This window comes from Chenopodium album, chromosome 5 (genome assembly GCF_948465745.1).
Source record: "Chenopodium album chromosome 5, dcCheAlbu1.1, whole genome shotgun sequence".
Lineage (NCBI taxonomy): Eukaryota > Viridiplantae > Streptophyta > Magnoliopsida > Caryophyllales > Amaranthaceae > Chenopodium > Chenopodium album.
In genome coordinates this window covers 9,242,392-9,265,240 of record NC_137838.1, presented here as the reverse complement: position 1 = coordinate 9,265,240, position 22,849 = coordinate 9,242,392, and the positions used below count along the sequence as shown (strand labels likewise).

The following is a 22,849-nucleotide window of genomic DNA, read 5'->3' as shown; positions in this document are numbered from 1 at the left end:
GTTTGTTTTTGAAAGGACGTACACAGTTTGTTGCAATAAAAAATTTGAGAGCATTTTCATGATTTGGACTGTCCTTTACATCGGAAGTGTAGAGTTAGGTGTTGACATTTTTGTCAAGTAAATATAGTGCAATTATATTTTGACCTGCTTTTACAACCAACTTTGGAAGCTGGTTGTTAACAGGGTACTGAAGCATTAACACGAACCATCAGTGACAACATGTATACACTCCATAAATTGTATTTTCCTGGGGTGTTCACCACATTTATGTATCCAACGTACCATGTTTTACACAGTTGGGGATATCAAATAGATAGTAGATCTATTTGATAGATTTTGGAGTCTATTCATCACAGATTATTCTATTTTACTTGTATATAACAGGTGAATTACATATCTAATTCTCATGTACGGAGTAGACTGATAACAAAAACCCTTTTTTTTTTTTTTTTTTTTGCATGTTCTTAACTAGTATTAATAGGTGAATTTGAGAGTGGAGGTAGTATGGAGTAATTTGTTCAATTCATACAAGCAACAATGATTTTGGATGACCAAACAAGAGTTGGCCCAAGTTCGAGGAGCGGTCGAGCCTTAACCGAATGCTAAAAACTCGTGTTGAGAGACCTACCTACCATAAGCCATGTGTGCAAAACTGCAAACTGGGTCACATCTGGATGTAGTCGGAACTTGGTGGGCATACTTTAAAAAAAAAACAAATGATTTTGGAGGGTGAGGTGAATATAAATTGAAATTCATGATCAATAAACTTGAAATTTCTATCGGCTTGATCAATTTCACCAATCCATCACTTGAATTCAGTGAGACAAAATAATCCATCAAATTGACGAATTTCAACTTAAATCCATCCCCATCTTAAGCTTCACACCAAAAGCCCATATGATCAATTGATCACCAACATTTTTCAATGATATTTTGTTGAGTCAATTAAGTAGGGGCTAGTTGACACAACATAGCTAAATCGTTGCTCATTAAATTAATCTTAAACACAAATAGAAATTTTGTCCTAAACTTTGCTATAATTACTTCATATTATTCTAGCCACCTCATCAAGTCCCTAAACTATCAATTTTGCGCTCTGTATAACTTAAATATCATGTCAGCTGGTCAAGATCCCTAATTATGCCACATCACTTGTTCATTCCCTAAACTTTGCCAAAACAGCCTAATATCTAATGATGACAGTCGGATTTTATTATTTGTGGTGACTATAATGAGTAATGACCCACTTTGTAGTTGAAAGACCAAAATACTACAAATACTAAAGTTTAGGAGGTTGCATTTGATATTTAATGAATTACGAGTAAAAGATGTTTTAAAAGGTGGAAGGTCAAATAAAAACTAAATGTACCAAGCTAATCTTGGTCTAGTAGTAAGATTGTCACTTTCCAACCTTGATGTTGGGGGTTCAATCCCCACTAGGAACACTTTGGGGGTGGGGATTTTCTTTTTCTCTCTTTTACTCCAAAGGCTCCAAGTGTCTAACCTGTAAATATTAAACCGTCTAGTCACGGTGTTAGGGTCCTCCCTAGTCCTTACCATAATAATAATAATAATAATAATAATAATAATAATAATAATAAATAAATAAATAAATAAATAAAAATGTGGTATCCACAACTCCAAAAACGGGTATTCTTGAAACTTTGGTTACAATGGAGGTTAACAGTTGAAGTTGAAGTTAGAAGTTATTGATTCGTCGGTTGGTCTAAATTTAGGAAGAAATTTTACAAACATGAGTTACAGAAGGTAATTTCCGTCCACTGATCTTTCTTCAATTCCGTCTATTTATTAATTTCCATGGCAATCAGATTTACTCTTTGTGAATTAGGATCAGATTTACTTTGATCAAATTTAAGGAAAAAAAAATGGAAACCAAATTATTAATTTCCTTGGGGTCGCCGGCGATGGTAGGGATCGCCGGATGTGGTTGCTGGGTTGGGTCGGGTTTTGCAGGCTGAAGTGGGTGAACTGTCTTTGAATATTTTAGGGTTCAATCAGATTGAAAATCGTAGAACATTGCTTAGTTTTTAATCTATATGAGATTATCCAGATTATTGTATTCAAACAAATTATATACATCAATGAATTACTGGAATTGTGTATTGAGAATTGGCAGGATTGGCCATTGTTGCTCTGATTTGCTGTTAGTTAAGTTGTTAGATTCGCATTTCAGCACTATGTGCCTGATTGGTGCTCTATTTGGCGTTAGTTTGGTTGTTTGATTTCAGCACTATGTTGCCTGATTGGTGCTCTGATCTGGCGTTAGTTTAGTTGTTTGATTCGCATTTCAGCACTATGTTGCCTGATTGGTGCTCTGATTTGGCGTTAGTTTAGTTTTTTGATTCGCATTTCAGCACATTATTGCCTGAGGCTGTTGCTTCTGTTAACCTTTTCTATGCATCATAAACTGGTCTCATATTGCATTATTGGTGATGATTGCTACTCGCTCTCCTGTTTCAAACATTGGCTTAAGTTGTGGTGTCATCTCTTGATTTTCAGAGAGACTCGTGCTTCTAAAGCTGGCCTTTTTGATGGATACGATAACATTGAAGAGGGTGGTCTTAGGGCATCTTCAACTGACATTAGTGAAAATGAGAATGATAAAGCTCTTGATAGCCTAAAAGACCGGGTTTTCTTTTTGAAGCAGGTATGGATCCTTTTTTTTTGCATCAATTGTAAGTTGAATGTTTCTTAGTTTGAGCTTTAATTCGAATTGTCATGCAGCAATAGGGTATAGGGACACAGGATGTATGTTGCTTATTAAAGAAGGGGGTATATGTATATGTACAGTTGTACACATTTTTTCATGAAACAAAGAGGATATAAATAGCAATTAAATGTATTTTCGTTGTTGTTAATGTTGTTGTTTAAAGCTCCCATTCAGATGTACCTATGCACACACACATAATTCCCGTTTCTCTTTAACAAATTAAATAGTAACAAAATGTTAAATTAATTGAAGGAAAATTTGTTTCAAAAGACCTTTTAATCTTTTATAGTAGTCTTATTGTGACAAAGGGCCTTTTATAAAAAAAAGTGGCAAAGTAGAACCTTAAAATGAAGGTATTATTTTTATTTTATTTTTTTTTTTTTTGTTTTTTTTGGTGATTGGGACCTTGCCCTGGATTTAGACCTTTGAATATATTTTACCAACTTAGGAAAAATGGTAGAGCCGTGCAACCTTTCAAGCAACGCATCGATCATTGGGATTGGAAATTTTTCCAGTACGGTCACTATGTTCGAAGCTCAATAATCGATCCGAAGGTCCTTCTTCAGCGTACGCGGCAAGAAAAAAAGGGCTACATGAAGGCTTAATAATGTTGCCTTCAACATTTCTTTTGTACTCATGGTAGTAGTTAGGTTAAACACTCACCGGGTTGCTTCCTTCCTTCAACATGATGCCCCTAATCTGTTGGTAACCCTTCTGACACCTCAATACCTAGGAAACTGATGCATTACCTCCTTAAAAAAATCCAGAACCTCCATCTTCATTCCTCCATGAGCTCTCGTATCCTCCATTTTATTCATTTCCACCAATACCACATAATTACATTTCTCATCCTTACAAATGGTGTGTTCCATAGCTTTTAGGAGACTTGAGTTTCTTTAAAGTCGAGTCAGAATTACTATTGACCGTAAACCTCATCACATGCGTTTTCAAACCATCTCACCATTCTCAAGGACACCCAAACTCCCTACCTTGGGTGATTGGAGCCCAGGTGCTCTCCATCACGAAAGTGGAGATGAAGATGTGAGTTGCGGTCGTATCAATCATCACAATCGCTTCTCTATCTTTTATCGCCCTTCATCTTCATTGTTTTTGGGTTGGCGTCTTGGCGATGTCAAGTATTGACACCTCCAACATTGTCCTTCTCCTCCCATTCGTCATCATCGCTCCGGTTCCCCATTTCCACCCCAAGTCCTTCATTGGCCACCATTAATACAATTCGTTCTCTCCTTTTACACCAGTGACCTTTTATCCATTGACAAAGGAGGATCACATATTATTTCAGTTACTAAGTATTCCACTTACAAAGGAGGAACTTGATACCATTAGGTTTGGAACTTAATCCCCCTCATTTGTTTTATAATATTTCACAATCAATACTACCATCAATTCCATTTTTTTTTTTTGAAGACTTGGGATTTTTTTATCTATATTATAGATATGCAATGACCTTTTATCTTCAGCACATAGGTTCAATTATTGGTATATTTGGGTGTAGAAGAAGAAGAATCAAACTGTAAAGTATTAGATTTTAGTACTCAAATGTACAATATTTCTTATTAAATCTGTTTGTGAATGTAAGTGGAGAGAGAAACATATGGATTCATGTTTTGAGGAGAGAGAAACGTATGGATGCATGTGATGAGGGGAGAGATGGAGAGAAATAACAACCTATAAAGTAAAGAAAAAAACTGTTGCAAATAATGTGTAGCATCCATTTTTGGCAAAAGTTGCAAATAATATGAAACGGAAGTTTATACAAGTATTTCTTTTATCATACTTCTTGAGTTATTGAGTCGTATTCAATGTTACGAATTAGTTGTTTGTTGGATCTGTTGATGATATTTTTACTTAACAAAAGTAAAATTAAGGTCATAATGATCATTACCGAATAATATATATGTCCTATGGTTTACAAGTTGCTAGAATCCTTTTATGAATTTAATATTATTCCATGAAAATACTTTATTTTGATTCTTCATAGGCTTGTAAGCCATGCTTGCTGTGTATTTTCTGCTTGTGAATCCTGGGGAACTGTCTATTCGTACGTATGCACTACGTGCTTAGATAGAGTTTGCTGAGTGAAACTGCTTTTAACTTGAGTAAGCTTTTTGTAGGGGTTGGACAATTCAAAGTCTTCGCATCCTGCTAAACACTATCAATACTTGACTTGAAAGGATTTGATCTATGTTTCTGGCTCTTTTGTTAATTCAACATTCATTCTTTTCAAATCCAACACTTTAAACCTTATATCTTTGTGCAATGCTTGAATTTTGTCACCATTAGGCTAGAGTTCACCGCTAATCATGTTAGAGCAATACTATAATTGAACCATAAATGGAAAAGAGGACAATCATTTTGAAGTGCAGTTAGATTTCTGCACATCGCTTCTAATCTTTAGATCTCTTTAATCATGTTAACATAGCCATTTCTGATGATGTCTGCTTTTAACTCATGTCAGCTGTCTGGTGATATACATGGTGAGGTTCTTAGCCATAATCGTCTCCTGGATCGGATGGTATGTAAGTATATACCTTGCTTTTAAAATTAGTAATTTGGTACGTGTTAGATCATATTGCTTTACATTTTTTTCCCGATTATAATAAATTTGGATACTGATGCAGGGGAATGAAATGGATGCATCAAGAGGTATATTGTCAGGAACACTTGACCGCTTCAAGATGGTAAGATGATATCATGTTAAGTTACTTGTATATTCTTGCATCATTGTTTTGTTGTTCTGTTGACATTGTCTTGTGTTGCATGTATAACATCTTAGGTGTTTGAAAGGAAGTCAGGACGTGCAACTTGCAAGCTTGTTGGTTTCCTTGTGGCATTTTTTTTGTTATTGTACCTCCTCATCAGGTAAATTTAATCTTGTTCAGTTCCAGTTATGATTATAATATTAATGGTATGATAGTTTCCTTGCATGTACTTTTCCCATCCAATTCTCTGAGGTTTATGTTCTTGAATGAAATTTCTCCTTGCATGTCTCATATCTGAATCATCTGAGTTTGCAAGCAATTGATTTATTACAGAACCTCTTTTCTTCTTGTTATTAAAGTAATCATTAGTTGATCATGCTTTGCTGGGATGAGGAGAGGGAATTGCTAAAGATTATCAATGAGCAACAGAAAACTCTTGTTGGGAGACTCACCCACCATAAGCCAAGGTGTGCAACCCAGGTTGGATCCGGATGTAGCCGGAGCTAAGCTCCAGTGAACCGGGTGGGACAAACAAAAAAAAACAAAAAGGGATCAGAAGTTGCTTTGTTATAATTTTTGCAACTTTTTGTTTAGATGGGTTCTCAACAGACCACTTCACATAGAATAGGATTCTACACTCAACCAGAATAAACATCACTTGTTTCTTTTTGGGATTTTTGATTTTGTTTTGATAATTATCCTAAGAACATAGCGTTAAAGTATTTATTAGCAACAATGGGTCATTCCCTGTGGTTGAGCTGCAAAGCCTTAGTGTTGTGTATATGTGCCTAAGAGTGCATATTTTCACATATTTCCACTGAATAACTGATATGTACAATATATTTACAGGGTCCTTGGACATTCTATGTAGTGTGAAGTGAAGAAATGCAGGCTAGTTTATGTATGAGATGCACGAGTGAAATTTTTCTTGATATGAGGAGCGGCAACAACAGTGTGGATGCACACTTGCATGTTTGAGGGGGTGCTAGATGAAAGGCGTGTGCACTTTTGGCAAGCTAACAAGCCAAATGCATGTGTAATTTCTTAACATAATCTTTTGACGCAAAACTGACAATTCATTCATTCATATACAAATTTTGGTACTGTTTTGTAAAAAGGAAATGGCACTTTGTATAGTGTGGGAGCAAAAGAATTAGTCTTAGATCTATGAACTTGAAGTGATGGTGTGTGTTGGTTATTGACTTGTTGTATTGGATAAGCAAATCACTGTATAACTGAGATCAGCTTGAATTTGATTTTAGCCTTCAAAACGGGTTGGTAAGGAGGACTCGGTGTCAATTATGATCAAGCTGCCGGCTATGGACCAAGGGCAAGTCGGGGCAACTCCTAGATGCTTTTTGTGTTGTTTCAAGTTAGAACCCTTTTTGTAAAAAAAAAAAAAAAAAAAAAAAAAAAAAAAAGGTTAGAACCCTTTACCAAGATGTTGTCCACATTCTTCTACTTTGGATACATAAATTGAGATTCTTTGCATCTTTATCCAATCGAAATCAACTACTTTTGACGGGTTAACATATCCAAAGCATAGCCAAGGACACAACGGGCAGAGGTGGAGATCACCATAGTCGGCGGCATCATCATGGACAACAAGTTCAGTGACCTATAATCACTACCAATGGATATGAAAAATTCCTGTACCGCTATGGAGGTATTGTTTGAATCTGTCGAAAATAAAAGCGAGATTTATTTAGGAATAGAGGGACTTGAGAGAGTATTAAAAAGTATTGCAAATTGATTTTAATTTTATTTGAAACTTTCTAATATATTCTTACACAAAACAAAGTACTATTCAAAAATTTTGGTTATGCAAGCTGAATTTGTTATCTACTAATAATCATTTTCTAACCAATATGTTTTGACAAAATTATGAAAATGAGGAATAATTCAAGTGGTTAAAGCATTTCTCTTGATTTTAAGTGATCCATTAATTCTCATCATTTGTTCTTGTGTCTCTCTCAAGTCTCAACATAAAAATAAAAAATAAAAAAAAATCTGTAATCCCTACCTTATAAAAAGTAGAAAATAACTCTTAGGAATAGTGTGCTACCAACTATACCCTTAAAAATATGTAAAAAATTGTGTACAAAAATGTATATTTACTTTTTTACCCTCATTAATATGTTTACTCTCATTAATATATTTAATTGGTTTTTTTTTTTAATAGTGTGCTACCAAAAATGTATATTTACTTTTTTACCCTCATTAATATGTTTACTCTCATTAATATATTTAATTGGTTTTTTTTAATAGTGTGCTACCAACTATACCCTCAAAAATATGTAAAAATTTGTGTACAAAAATATATATTTACTTTTTTACCCTCATTAATATGTTTACTCTCATTAATATATTTAATTGGTTTTTTTTTCATTAAACATACCATTAATTAACAAAAACTTGTAATGCCTTTTTTTTATATATATATATATAAAATAATTAAAATGTTTTGTACTTCATATGTTATTATTATTATTTAAAAAGGAAAAAAATTGCATGTACGAAGACTTTGTTTATTACCACGAGATGATTTATTTTTACTCTTCTTATTTACAATTTTGTTGTCCTTTAATTACAAATATTGTTAAGGTTTATTAGCTTTTCAATTGTACATTATTTGATGGCACGCAGATAAACAACGTGGAATTTAAATGACATTCATATTAAATAATGATATTTGAGCAGATGTTATCAAGAGATATAAATAACTTAAATCAGGGACATCGATGATAGAAAAAAAAAATGTATAAAATATGGAGAGAATTTAAGAGGAAAAATATAACTAAGTGGTTATTGCTTTAGTATTAGATATAGATATAGATATTAGATGGTCGTAGAACATTGAACTTACATCGTTTGAGAAAAATACGTTAAGTATTAGGAAAAATTGCCCGGAATAATCCCACTTTTGGGTCGTCCGCTGAAAATAATCCCACCTTTGGATTATTTTTAAATAACCCCACCTTTACCCCCGATCTTTTTTAATGGTCCCAACCGGTCACTTAACTTGCTTTAGCAGGTTACTTGACACGTGTCGGCACCCGATTAGTCCAAATAATAAAATTAAAAAAAAAAGTTAAAAAAGAAGTTAAAAAAAACAATTAATTAATATTAAAGCCACCCACCAGCAAAACTACCTCCCCTGCCACCAGTACCGGCGTGGCCGACCTTCCCAGCCACCAATCTCGGCGCGCCAACCTCCCCAACCACTAACCTCGACGCGCCGACCTCCCTTGTCTCAAGAATCCAGTTGTCCCATGAATCCGACCACCTCTATCGCCCTATTCCGGCCTCGCAACCACCCCCAATTTCGGCTTTTCCGAGTTCCGACATCCCCTGCCCCCTCTATCTGCGTCGACCTTCCCTTTTCCAGAATTCCGGCATCCCCCTACCCTCGAAAACCCCTTTCCCATCTCGATCCCAACTCCCTCCCCGTCCCTTAACAGGCCGAAATTGTGAAGGGGGTTTTGGGGTTGGCTTGGCTGGGATCTTGATCGGTGGCGGTGGTTCCAGATATGTTTTGGTGGCGTCGTGGCGGTGGTTCCTGGGTTGGCCGGGGTCTGGTTTCGTGGCAGTGGTGGCTCTGGGTTTGGGTGGTGGCGGGGATGATGGTGGCTGAAACTTTGTTTTACTTTTTTTTTCATTTTTTTTTAATTTTGGACAAATCAAGTTGTGACATGTGTAAATTAAATTTAATAAAAAAAAAATTACCTCTTCAACCGGTTACTAGCCACTCGGGACCATTTAGAGCGGATTGGGTATAAAGGTCGGATTATTTAAAAATAATTCAAAGGTGGGATTATTTTCAGCGGACGGCCCAAAGGTGGGATTATTCCAGGCAATTTTTCCTAAGTATTATTGAATCATGCAAATCAATTAAGAGTTCTAAACTAGCTTAAGATATGAAGGGATGCAAATCAATTAAATATTATTTAATAATAATTTTGAAATAACACTTTCAAACTTTTGAGGGTTTTAAAAAATAATTGTCAGCTTTTTTATATTTCTACAAAACCACTATATAAGCACATAAACCAAATAGTACGTATTAAAACTACTAGGTCTACCACCCAAACTAAAGGTGTAAATACGCTAATACAACTTCTACGTATTAAACGATGCGCTCGTAGGATACCCTAGTAAAATTAAAAAAAATATATATAACTGTTAAGCATAGACGCATGGTTGTACAATTTTAAAAAATCGACTGTTAAGCACGGCTTAAAACAAGGTAAATTGTTAAATCATTCTTAAACCAAGTTGTTTTTTTTTTGCTAATTAATTAATTAATTGATTAATTAAATGTGGGGCCTCTTTCTGTTTGGGGTAAGATGATGTAATTATAAAATACTCAAAGTTCTCTTAGATCTGCTTCATTTCATGTCATCCCATGATCCCATACCCTTAAGAGAGTTGAGTGAACCTGAATATAGTCAACATTTATACTTTAATATTTTATTTATGGAGAGATGCAGTGCACTTTGAGTATTTTCTTTAGCACAGACACACCGTATCAACTCCAGCTGCTCTTGCTAACCACTTGGCTTTATTTTTATTTATAGCCCACTTGCAAGGAGCCTTTATTTTTATTAAATTACAAAGAGGTTAAGACGATAATTGACGTGTTTGGCAAAATTAGATGTTGTAGACCTTATAGTGTACTCCGTAATAAATACTCCGTAGTAGCTAATTGAAGATGCTATATGAAGTATGAAACACATGTTGCTTACAATTATGCAGCAAGTACGTGTATGCACATGCAGTTTGCAGTTCTCGGAATGAAATCATAATTATTCCACTTATTGTGTGAATGTGTGATGCTACTAAATTTCTAGAATTAATTCTCAGGTACTAGTAGTTGATGAATATAATAGTTACAACATTATTGTTTCAGTACAATCAACTTTTACTTGTGTATATATATAAATATAATACTAAGTATATCAGGTTAATTGCCAAAAGGTAAAAACACAGATTTACCTCAATTCTTAACATCAATCTATAACTGCATTTTCTCAATATGTTTCAATGTAGATTTACACTTTACAGCATCTCCTAAACCTGCTAATTCCTCTAATTTCCTTTCATTCACCAAACAAATGAGATACTTTCCCCTACCTACTGATTTACCTGTGTATAAGAGAGACCTTGGAGCTCAACTTCTTACACTCCGTTTGAATCGTAAACAAGATTTTTTTTTTTTTTCTTACAAAAAAAAGTATCACAAAATCGCTTTATTTGGCTGCACTTAAGACTCTACGAACCTCATCGATGATTTCCTGTAAAAGAACTGGTTTTCTGATAACCCCATTTATTCCAACCTGCTTAAACCTCTCCCAGAATTCATCATCATCAGTAGCCGTTAAAGCAATAATCACAGGCCAGCTGCGACTTCTGCTCCTGAGCTTACAGATCTGCGTTGCGACTTCAAACCCATCAAGCTCATTCATATGAAGTTCTAGGAGGACTATTTGGTAATTTGAGCTTGATGGACCGAGTGCACTAAGACACTCAAATCCTGACGACACGGCAGTAACTAAACAACCCAGCTTCTCGAGTAACTTTTTTGTCACAGCCCTGTTGATATCATCATCATCGGCTAATAATACTTGAAGGCCCTTTAAACTAAAGTTGGAGGCGTTATCTGATGATGGTTCTCCTGATTCAGAGATCGTTATTCCAATGGAAGGTCGTAACTGGAAACGTAGGACCAGTGCCATACTTTGAGGAAACCCCTGAGGATTTGGGACTACCCAAATATTTCCTTGCATCAACTGTCAAATTGTAACAACAGTCAGAAATTCAATGAAATCAAATAATTTTCCGGATTCAAGAGTTTCTGGTATATTGCTGTATTTTATGTTAGCACTATGTGACAATATCAGCACAACAAATTACTCAGAACCTATTCTCAGGAATAATTATAATTTCCAACCAAAAAGGCATAAGAATTAGCACAAAGAATCTCCAATTGAAAGCAATAGATTGATTAAGCCATCTCAGCCTCAGAAAGCATACCCCTTTTAGATAATTACAGGAAAGTGGGCCCCTTTTCCCTGCTAAGACACCACACTACACTTCCACAAATCCAGAAAAGAAAAGAAAAATAAAGGATATAATAATACAGATCTCCAGCAAGAATCTATTGTTCCAGAAATATATTAATATTACAAGTACATCAATTCACTAAAGATCTATCTTCTTGTGGCATCTTGAATTCTTTACTGCTTATGATTAAGATACGTTTGTTTATAACCCTTATACTAATAAATTATGTCGAATTACATCGTTAAGCACCTATGAGGTCAAACAACTCTCCAAATTTGTAACTGATATATATTCCTTACAACGTACTCCCTCCATCAAGATAAAATGTTACTCCGTACTTCTTACTTCCCAAGGAGCTGCTTAGGTGAACTATAAGAAGTAGCATTGAATGACATAGCAATTTGAGGAAATTATGAACAAAATCATGCAATGAAAAGGAAAGTGAGCATATATTGGGAGGGTTCAAATTCTAAGGCATTGATATTGGGTTGGACGGGTGATACATAGCACCACGCTGCAATAGCTACTTGTTCAACTAATGTTTGCAAATGTTTTGGGTGGGTGCAAAGTGGAAATATAAACAAACTGAATTTAAAAGATATAGTTCCTCTAACCTGAACTAGCTTCTGGCAAACGCTGAAACTCAAGTCGCGATCCACAATCTCATTACTGCATCTTGGACCACTGTAGTTTGAGGCCAAGGCTGAATCGTCTGTAAAGATAGCAGTATTGGTAATCTCAACTTCAAATCGGATATAAACATTTCCATCAGAAGAGCCTGATCGCCAGGTTGCCCATCTTTGATCATTCCTCCCTTGACTTCCATGTTGAGAGTACACCCGGAGAACCATAGACCCACCACCGGTGTTGTTCTCCACCAAGTTACCTACCATATGCAAGATCACCTGAAATACCCTTTTTTCGTCACCCAATACATTATCAGGTATAGTCCTATCAACTTCAATACTAAAGCCAAAACCATTTTGAGCGCACAAGCATTTAGCAAAACAACCAGCTTCAGTTACTAAGGCATGGAGCCCAAATGATCTGAATTCAGATGGAAATCTCCCACTCTCTTTTGGTGAATCGTCCATTACATCATTAATCAAAAGCGAAAGGACATTGCCAGTTTTCATCATTGTATCAACAATTAGTTTCTGTTCACTGCTTAATTTCTCGTCTTTCAGTACTGAAAGCAGCCCGAGGACTGAGTGCATTGGCTTTCTCATCCCATGGCTCATCACTCTCTGAAATGAGTTCCTTGCTTGACTTGCCATCAATGCATTTCGCTGTGCCTGTTGCAGTGCACGATTCTGCTCGGCCAATTGATCTCTCATGAGCTGTGATTCCTCTAGGATGGCAGCATGAGAGATAGCCACGGCAACTTGATCAGCAACCACCTTGATAATCTCAAGCTCAGGATTGGTCCATGACCTCTCTTGGCCACATGGAAGAACCAGGACTAATATAGCATAGCAAGCCTGCATCAACTCAGGAGTTCCTCCTTTAAAATTTGAGACCTTGAGCATTGGCATACGTATTGCAGCTACAGCACCAAAATGTTCCAATCCTCCACTGCTGGCAACAGCAAGGGCTGAATCTGGTCTGAGTATCTGGACCTCATCTCTCTCCTTAATCTTTCTGACATCAGGGTCAGCATAGGGCACTCTGCAGTGGCTGAAACTCTGAAAATTCCTCCCTTTCAATCCATGAGTCAAAATGACCTCAGTCCTATTCTCATTGGGCATCCAAACAGCACAAGTCTGCAAATCCAAGGTCTTAGACAGCTCAACCATGGTAGTATGCAAGATAGTATGCCTATCCAAAGACTTTCGAATTTCGTGAGTAAGCATCCTAACATGCCATCCAGCCTCACTTTGTCTCTTAATCATACCAACCTCCCTACCCAAATCCCAAGTCTTCTTCTTCAACATAAATTCTCTGACCTTGACTTTGAGAAGCAAAGGGATGAGGGTGATAAGGGTAATGGCAGTAGCACAAGAGACAAGAGCAGTTAAAAACTTAAAAGTGGTGAGCGCGACGGCGAGTTGAAAGGCATGAGGACCATAAGTCCAACCATTAAGCAAATGGGTCATACCACAAAGAACAATGAAGGCTATGAATTGGAACAGAACCCACTTAAAAGGAACATTTGAGCAGCTAACAAAATAAAGGAGCTCAATTGGGATACTAAAATAGGCAACAGCAATCAAGAAATCACTCACCCTTTGACATTCTAGAATGCTCTCAACACTCCATAGCCCCTCATCCTCACAATTGCATCTTGGGTAACCATTCTCATTGGCCGAAGCACAAACAACCACAAGAGAAATCAACAGAGACACCCTCAACAACATTTTTAATTTTTAATAATTAATTATCAATATCAATTAAGGATTAATGACTATGAATAAGCCCTCAAATGTAGTTGTATGTAAGATTCAAGTTTCCAGCTTCCAACTCCATAACCTGAGCAATCAAAATACATTAACAATTAGATTATGAAATTAGGAATGAACCCTTTTCCATTATTAATATCATTGTTGCTATTCCTCCACTTACTTTATCTAAATAAATAAAGAACCCCACCATTTTTATGTTCCATTCCAAATCTTCAAATCTCATACAAGTATGATATTCAATAAAAACATTAAAAATCAAAAAATAAAAAACCCACCTTGGAATCTTGAAGAGAAACCCCAGAATCTGAATTAATTTATACACCCGGCGGAATCCTGGTGTTGTTGATTGGATCTTTCTCTCTCCTCTTGTATAGCTGCTGTTGCTGTTGTTGTTGTTGCAAGAGTTTGGTAGTCTAAAATGAGAACAAGAATAAAAGCATGAACACCCCAATTAATGAATTGATTAAGACTTCATTACCAAAACTAGGATTATAATTGCAAAGAATTGTTTCAGCCCACCTTGCAACGCAAAAAGCGGTGTTCATATTCCAAGAATTGACATGGAAGAAAACTGGTAAGAAAGACGAAAGAGAGAGTCCAATTGTTAGTGTAACAGAAAAACGTAAATTTTGATTTGGAGGGTGGAAGTCGGGCAGATGTCAGCGCCGTTGTTTAAGAACAGCGGTAATTAAATTAGTGAGTAGTACAAATCGTGGGGTCGTGTTCTTTCTATATGTTACGATTAAGAGAATTTGGACACTTGAATCCTTCCCCCCTAAAAAATATGATAAGAACTTGGACACTTTTGCCTGTAAACGTATTTTTCATTTTAGGAAAGTATTTATTACTAGTTTACTCCTACTTGCATTTTTCATTTTTTGAGAGTCTAGACTAGGGGTGCTGATCTAGCGAGTTGATTATGAGCAGAGGGTTGCTCGACTCCTACTCGGTAAGTTTCGAGTTGAGTCGAGTTGATTATGAACTGCTCGTTTAATTTAAAGGTTTAATTTTTTTGAATTTCAAACATTTGTTATTCTCTTTATATAATTTTTTTTTAATTAAAGCTTAGCAATTTAAATTTATTAAGTGTCAAGGTAACTTTTTGTTTTTATAGATTAAAGAACATAATAATATTGAATTTCTTATACACTTATCGAGTTTCGAGCTGATTAGAGTGAGCATGAAACAACTCGAGTCGAGTTTGAGTTGCTCTCGAGCTGCTCAACTCGATTAGCACCCTTATTCCAAACCTCTAAAATTTAAATACTTAGATTGTAATTGTTGGATTTCTTTTTTTTTTTTTTTTTTTTTTTGAGAGCTACAAGGGCTGGTGATGAGAATCGATTTCAAGATCTCTTAAAATCGGGAGGAAAACTCTAACAACTTATGCCTAATTCTCTTATGTCAATTTTTGGAATTTTATATGTAGTGGTTGGGTGAGTTTACATTAAAAACGAATTCACCCATTACTTTTTTTTTCTTTCATTATAACTATGTAGTTTTAAAATTAAATGTTTTTTTTTTGTCTCAATTCTTGTACAAATAGTAAATGTTGAAAATATTATACAGAAACTAGCCTTTTGTACAAAGTTGTTTTTCCTGTCAGGTTATCGGATTAAGCACTTTGAAAGTGAGGGGAAGGGTAAGGAAGAAAGGGTAAGAAAATCATCACCTTCAAAGTATCTCTAGTGAAATTTGATCCCACAACCTCTTAATTGTGAGATACGAAGTATAAACTTTACCATTAAACTTAACTTGGTATACGGAGTATGTTGAAAATAGGGGGTAGGGGAGGGTATAATAACAAATCCAAATCCAATTCAAATTCCAATTCCATTAAAGTGTGTTAATTGATACAGTTACGTAAGATGTTCATGTTGTTTGTACATCCGGTGGTGTAACATTCATTGAATATGAATATGAATATTGACCGCTGACTGTACTCATACAGCCTTTTGTACTGAAGCCGAGATATTATCTGGTAAGGTGTAGTCCATTGTTAGCATTTTGTAGCCCTTTACTTGAGATTTCATCCCTGCACTTTGATTCCTCTTTTATCAGGGCCCACACCCACAGCCCCACAGCCCCACTAGTCAAGTCTCAAGTAGTCAAGTCCCATATTTTTCCTTTTCTTTTTTGGAAAGTGAATGGAGAAGAAGGAAAAGAATTTGTTCCTGCTTCTCCCACTTTACTCTTTCTAGGAATATCCAAAATTTCTTTACTTACAAATTATACTCTTCATTTTTTTAATAATTGAAATACTTTTTTTTTAATTTATATATCCATTTTGTAATATTTGATATACTTCTTAATTAGATAAAGAAACACTATAAATTTGTCTCATTAATCTTACATGTATAAATATTTTACGGTCTTATCACTATATACCATTAAGTAATTCGTTTATTCACCATCTTATTCATAAATCAATAAAAAATTTCAAATTCACCATATGTTCATGAGTTTGATAAAAATGTCACAATGTACCCAAAAGCTAATTAAGCTAAGTGATAGCATAAGATTGGATTTCTTTTAAATTATTTACTTTTAAAAATAATTATTAAAAAAATAAAAAATAAAAAACCCATATCCACCACTCCTCAGCCAGCCAGCCACCCACCCTCCCTCCCTGCTCGGACCTTAGCATGCATTCCCCTTGAACCCCCACGCCGATGCCCAACCCCTTCCTTGAAGTCCTGAACCATCCCTACCCTAAAACCTCCCCTCCCCTCAAAAAATCTCTCTAAACACCTACCGACGCCCAAACCCCCTCCCTCGCGTCAACAAATCCAGGCCAATTCACCCTTTCCCCCTACCGTTTGCTCCCCCTACCCCCCAAACCATCACTCCAAAACCCTAAAAACCAAAATTTAGGGTTTCAAGTCAATCAATTTGCATAAATTAAAACTATATGACAAGTTAAAGTGTAATATTTTTTTTTAAATGAAGGGATGGAGTATTGGTTAAAATTTTGCATTGGCAGATATGGTGATTAATCTTGGACACTAAAAAATCACTTAGAGAATATTGTTATGCATCTTTAAAATAAGAATTATTTTTCAATTGCTGTAATAAAATTTTAACCATGGTAACTATCAAGGGAGAATCTTCATTAGGGTTATGCTTTTTATTAGGGCTACAATTTTTTATTATGTAGTAGTATTTTTATTTGAATCAATTCAAACGTTTTTAACCCAATGGTATGTTCTTAATGGGTAAAATCTTTGAGTTTGTGAATCCCCTAGTAAGCAACTAGAGTAGTTGGTGTGTAATAAAAATGGAAGGAGGGACAACCGGCAGGGCATTTTAAATTGTTAAGACGAGACATTGAAGACACACTCCCACTCCTTCCGACTCTTACTCTTCTTTGGCCAATGTCAAGCACATGCAGCTCACCGACCCACCTTATGATCGATCTCTTAGCTTCGTATTCCCCTTCATAAGAGCAATACTATATATTTACCACATGACTTTGTACAATTAAGTCCACTATTTAGTATATAACTTATTAACGTGTGACGGGTACATAGTAAAACAATAAAAATTACTATCCGATCCCTAAATAGGTATCTCTTAAGAATAAATGTGCTGAAAACTTGTAAAGGATAGAGTAAATGACTATTATTCCATAAAATATTGACAATGTAATAAAAAAAAAAAGTATGTACATATAGTATTAGAGAACGCTTATGACTTATACAATCATATGTACATACAAAAAGACAAGAAGTATTAAAAGTGTACACAACATTAGATACATATATATACTATGACAGCCATGTAATTACATTTATAATAAGATACAAAATATGTGGTAATTTCGTTGAAGTGAATCATAAACCACTTAATTAAAATGTCTTTTTTGTTGAAATTAAACTAACTAGTCTAATTGTTTTTTCCAACACATGACGCTATTTGACTTGTAAGTTGTAAGCACTAAAAAGCCATGAACCTTTATTTATTTTTTCTCTCAAATCCAATATATAGCTAAGATCATGTCCATAACTCTCGTAGTAGTACATTAAGCTTAATTTTTAATGAGAATTTAATCACTTAAATTTGTATCTTGCATTGATCCATATGTAAATAAGAAAATAAATAGATTATACTCTTCTATATATAAAGTACAAGAGAGAAAATTAATAATTAATTAAGTGCAATTGCCAAATACCTCACTTAATAAGTTAATTTAACAATATATATATACTAAAAAGGAGCTGATATAATCATCAACTTAATTAATTAATTAAAGAGCATGGAAAAGCAGTATATATGTTATATGTACATCTTCACTTAAGCTAGTATCAAAATACCTTAAATTAAACAACAACATTGATATAATTAAGTTTAATAAGCCGTAACAAAATATGTTATTATTTCCACACAACATAACATTGGTATAATATTATGTTCATCTTCATTAGTATATATAATTGTATATATAAACTACTAGTACAATATTATGGATCATACCCTAAACGAAGCTCCAAATCGATGTCATTATATTCATCTTCTTTCTTGTTCTTTTCTTTAAGTTGTTGTTGATGATATTGATCAATGTTGGTTGAGCTGATCCTCAAACTTAAATCAGCACCCAAATGATCCTCATACACCCCAAAAAGTCGAGTTGTACTACGTCTATTAATAAAATGAGTATGATTTGGATGTGTTGACGAAAATATGTTAGGGTTATTAGGAAAAGGGTAGTACCCTTGACGAAAGGAAGAAGATGAGTAGGTCGATATAGGCTCCATAGTTGTTGACTTAAAAGAAATCGAAGATGATGAAGAGAAATTATTATAATTAGTGGCTTCTTGTTGTTGTTGTTGTTGTTGTTTAGCTTTGGCTTTGGCTTTATCCTTCCTATGTATGTTCATGTGCCCTCCTAAAGCTTGAGCATTGGTGAACCCTCTCTTGCAATAGTTGCACTCGTATGTCCTTCCTACACCGGTGTTGTCGTTTTCGCTATCGCTCTCTTTGTCCGTTGATCCATCATCCACCTCCATCTCTTTACTCCATCTCTTTGAATTCCCATACTTCTCCATTTTCTTTTTTCGATTCGATTCGATTATATATGTGTATATGTATTTATTCAACTCAAACGCTTATGTTTAATCTTTAGTGAGTAGCTAATAAAGGATTTGAGGAAATGGGTGTGTGAATTTTTTGTTTGTGGAGAGCTTTATTTATTCATGGAAACCCTAGCTATGAGAGTTGCACTTTTTCTAAGTTGTAATTAAGTTTAAACTCTCTTATTTAATAGGGGATGGGAGGATGGACCATGCATTTTATTTGGATTGTAGATACCTAGTTAGGATGTTATTTTTAGTAAGAGTATAAACTACTACAATATATATTTGCGTAGTTCCACTTTGATGATGACTAAATTCCAACTCTAAAGGTGACATTATATGCTAATTGTTGGTCTCATTAAGGAAGTATTTGTAGTCTCCCCTCCAATCCGTTCCTAAATAAAAGTCTCATTTTTGACTCTAAATTATAAATCATAATTTCCATTTTATCAATCAAACCCCACTATCATATTTTTTATTTACTCTCTGCGTGTTTTTTTTATTCTTTATACACTTAGAGTTTTATGATCAAGTGGTCAACCCTAAAAAAACATTAACTATAAAAACTCAATTTCATAATAATCATATCATGTATTCATGTGTGATCTTGTTAGTTTCGGATTGAGATATATTTTCAATTTTTGAATTTTTATTCACATCTTTTTTTAATATAATCGTTGTGTAAGATAAAAAGTATTTTATGTACAACTTGTACAAGTAATAAGCTCATACATATCCTAGTATAGCTAAAGGAAGTAAGACAAAAAAATGATGGAGGAGCCGTAATATGGCATATGGTTAATGTGTAAACAAGTCGAGGTTATAGAATAGATAGTTAAAAAAAGGGAAAAAATTCTAAAAAAAGGGAGTAGTAAAGCAAAGAGTTATAATAAATGAAGATGTTGATGGATCAAAAGTGATAGGGAACTAATTAACGTACCAAATATAATTAGCAAGCTAAGGCGTGCAGTAGTCCTAAGTCTTTATATACATAAATGAGTTACTGATGGGTATATCAAACTAATCAAAGTAAATTTTGTGGCGTCAATTTGTGAGAAAAAATATCACTTGTAATTAATTCAACTAGCTAAGTAGTGGCGTATCTCATTAATTAATTATAATGTTATAGCATGCATGTGACTACTATCTAGCTACTACGTAGTTTTTACCATTTTAAAAGATCTACTAATGACTCCATTAAGAAATTATCTCAAGTGATGAGTCGGTTGTTTGCAATTCATTCTAATATAAAGTATTTTATTATGGAAAAGTTTTTGCAACTCACTCGTCCATTATTCTTTGCATCATCTTATGAATTGAAACAATTGTATGTCTCGCTCTCTATGTTAATTAACTCACGAAATATATAAAGTCATATAATGTTATTTGGAATCATATTATATATAACCACCGGTTGGTCACATACATAAAATCTTGAAGTGACCTTAAGAAGAAGAGAAGCCGGAAATTTTAATGTGAGGAGGTTGTTACTCTATTTTTTTTTAAATAGATGTATCAGTTTTAAAATCACGGAATTTTAGGTAATTTTCGAAGATAAAAGGGATACCGGATACATGGAAAAGAGCAAAAAGAGACCATGTAATATAAGAGAGATAGTGAGAAAGAGAGAAGAGTACCCAGATAATACTCCGTATGAGAGAGATAAAAAAAAGTTTACTAATCAAAAGGGTAGTGATCAAACTGATGCATCTGAAATAAATTAAAACTTCCATATGAATCTAACAAAAAAATAGTGGAAATAATACGAGTACTGTATTAAATAAAATAGTACTCCGTATTGTATTTTCTACTTTTTTTTATCATTGAATTTTTTTTAGCCATTGGACTATTATAAGTCAACTTTTACCATATATTTTTTGAGAAACAACTTTGACCATATTTTTATCTCATTTAATAATTCAGCACATTATAATTATTTTGTTATAACTTCAAATAATTCTAAATTTCTAATAATTACTAAAATCAGTGGTCAAAGTGCAGTGTTATGGGGTGCCTAAAGGGGCAGTGAAATGCCTAAAGCAAAACTCATAGTAATGGACCTACACTAGCTAGGTAACTGACAGGGTAAAGTCGTATCCCCTAATCAAAAGTAAATACCTAAGTCCTCTAACTAAAGTAGATAGGGAAGTAGGGTCGATCTCCATAGGGAAACAAGTCTTTTTACTCCTAATTAATTATTATAATCTAAATTATCTAAGTAACCAATATTTTGTAATTAAAGGAAACTAAACTACGAAGATTAAGAGTAGGGAGAAAACAATGAATAAAAGGATCTAGGGCATAGGTTCACCAATAAATAATACTCCAGGGTAAAACATAGTAATCAATCATTGACATTGCATAAATAACACGATTAACAGGCTCTCGCAATTTATTAATCAACATAGATCTAACAGGCTCTTGCAATTTACTAGATCTAAGTTCTTATTGAAAATAGCCTTTAATATCAAATTAACATCTGTTCGATTCATCAATTTAATATTGTTATACTTTTACAAGCCGCAATTGTAAAACGTTAAAACAATTCAATAAGAAATTATCATGCAATACCAATAATCAATAATAGTCAATCATCAATGCATCAATTAACCAGATTGTAAAGGGCTTTCGCTACGTATTACAATCATAGAACTAATCTACCGGTATTAAATCTCATCTCTCGAATCTCGACTTAACCATTTATAAATTAACCTGCCTATTGAAACTAGACCTAAACATCAATTCTCATCTGTCGAATCTCGAATCAATGTTGTTAAACTCATGCATAAAAGATCTGCGCAAATCTAGTCACAGAGCATTAAATCAATCAATAGGAAATTAATCTAGCATTGATAATTAACAACAACAATTTACCCCTTCATATTATTTATGGATCCCCATAAACCCTAGAAATAAAACTACTCACACATAATTAAAACTAAACTAATCAAGATGATAAAATAAATCATGTTGAAAGGAATAAAATAAACAACTAAGATTAAGGGAAGAGAAATCGTTACCAAAATAAATCTGGAATTAAGAGTAGAATTAAGAACAAAGGTTTAAGAGAAAAGAAATCTAAGAGAATAATTAAGAGAGTAAGGAAAGAGTAAAGAGAGAAGAAGAGGTTCCTAAAATCGTATTACGGAGGAGTATTTATACTGCATACAAAAATCCTAAACTAAAACAAATTAAAACGACGTTAAACGTGCACTAATAAATACACGCGCCCGATTGGGCGAGGCACCGCCCGATCGGGCGCGCCTTTTTTCTCCCTATACAAAACTCGCGCCCGGCCGGGCGCGTCACCGGGCGCCAGCCAAAGCTTCTCCCGCCCGGCCGGGCGCGCCTCCGGGAGCCAGCCTTTTTGGCCGGGCGGCTCATTTGGGCCACTATTTGGACTTCGATTGGGCTCCAATTCTTCGGGCCAATCTGAGTTTCCTCTTTCGGTCTTGAATATATTCGGTCCAAATGCCCCGGTATCACCTATACCGAGCCCTTAATCACCGGTTCGATGGCTCTAACCAACCCTGGGCTATTGAATCTGGTCGTGCTTCTCCAATGCTCGTGATTGCTCCAAAATATCTCGGGAAAATACTCCAAAAGTGTAAATCCCTGCAAAAGTCAACCAAATCTACGAAAACACTAGAAAACACCAATTAGTAATAAAAGTGGCTCTAAAGAGCCAAAAACACTACTAATTATGACCAAGGGGACGGGGGTAAAATACTATATAAAACGGACACATCAAACTCCCCCAAGCCAAACCTTTGCTTGTCCCTAAGCAAAGATCTCATCAATGAATCAATAAATATGCTTCACCCCAAAAAGTAAAAATCAAGCACAAACGATCCAGGG

At 34.7% G+C, this 22,849-nt stretch overlaps 3 protein-coding genes across 4 annotated transcripts; 1 reads left to right on the top strand and 2 right to left on the bottom strand.

Moving 5' to 3' along the window:
- Positions 1–1,620: 1,620 nt before the first annotated feature.
- On the top strand, positions 1,621–6,559 carry LOC145630353 (bet1-like SNARE 1-2). The gene is made up of 6 exons (XM_081682613.1): positions 1,621–1,767; positions 2,521–2,668; positions 5,211–5,267; positions 5,374–5,433; positions 5,529–5,614; positions 6,304–6,559. Exons 1-6 carry the CDS (start codon positions 1,754–1,756, stop codon positions 6,323–6,325), a joined length of 387 nt encoding a protein of 128 aa, XP_081538739.1. The 5' UTR covers positions 1,621–1,753; the 3' UTR covers positions 6,326–6,559.
- Positions 6,560–10,267: 3,708 nt separating this feature from the next.
- Positions 10,268–14,616, bottom strand: LOC145631826 (ethylene receptor 2-like). Of its 2 annotated transcripts, XM_081684015.1 has the most exons (4): positions 14,439–14,616; positions 14,195–14,332; positions 12,132–13,986; positions 10,268–11,243 (listed from the first exon to the last, which is right to left on the bottom strand). In XM_081684015.1, exons 3-4 carry the CDS (start codon positions 13,872–13,874, stop codon positions 10,704–10,706), a joined length of 2,283 nt encoding a protein of 760 aa, XP_081540141.1. In that variant the 5' UTR covers positions 13,875–13,986; positions 14,195–14,332; positions 14,439–14,616; the 3' UTR covers positions 10,268–10,703. The 2 variants fall into 2 exon arrangements, with proteins under 2 accessions (XP_081540141.1, XP_081540142.1); XM_081684016.1 differs by lacking the exon at positions 14,439–14,616 and having other exon boundaries at positions 14,195–14,429.
- Positions 14,617–18,379: 3,763 nt separating this feature from the next.
- Positions 18,380–18,964, bottom strand: LOC145632545 (uncharacterized). Its single transcript, XM_081684912.1, has one exon. It carries the CDS (start codon positions 18,962–18,964, stop codon positions 18,380–18,382), a length of 585 nt encoding a protein of 194 aa, XP_081541038.1.
- Positions 18,965–22,849: the final 3,885 nt, after the last annotated feature.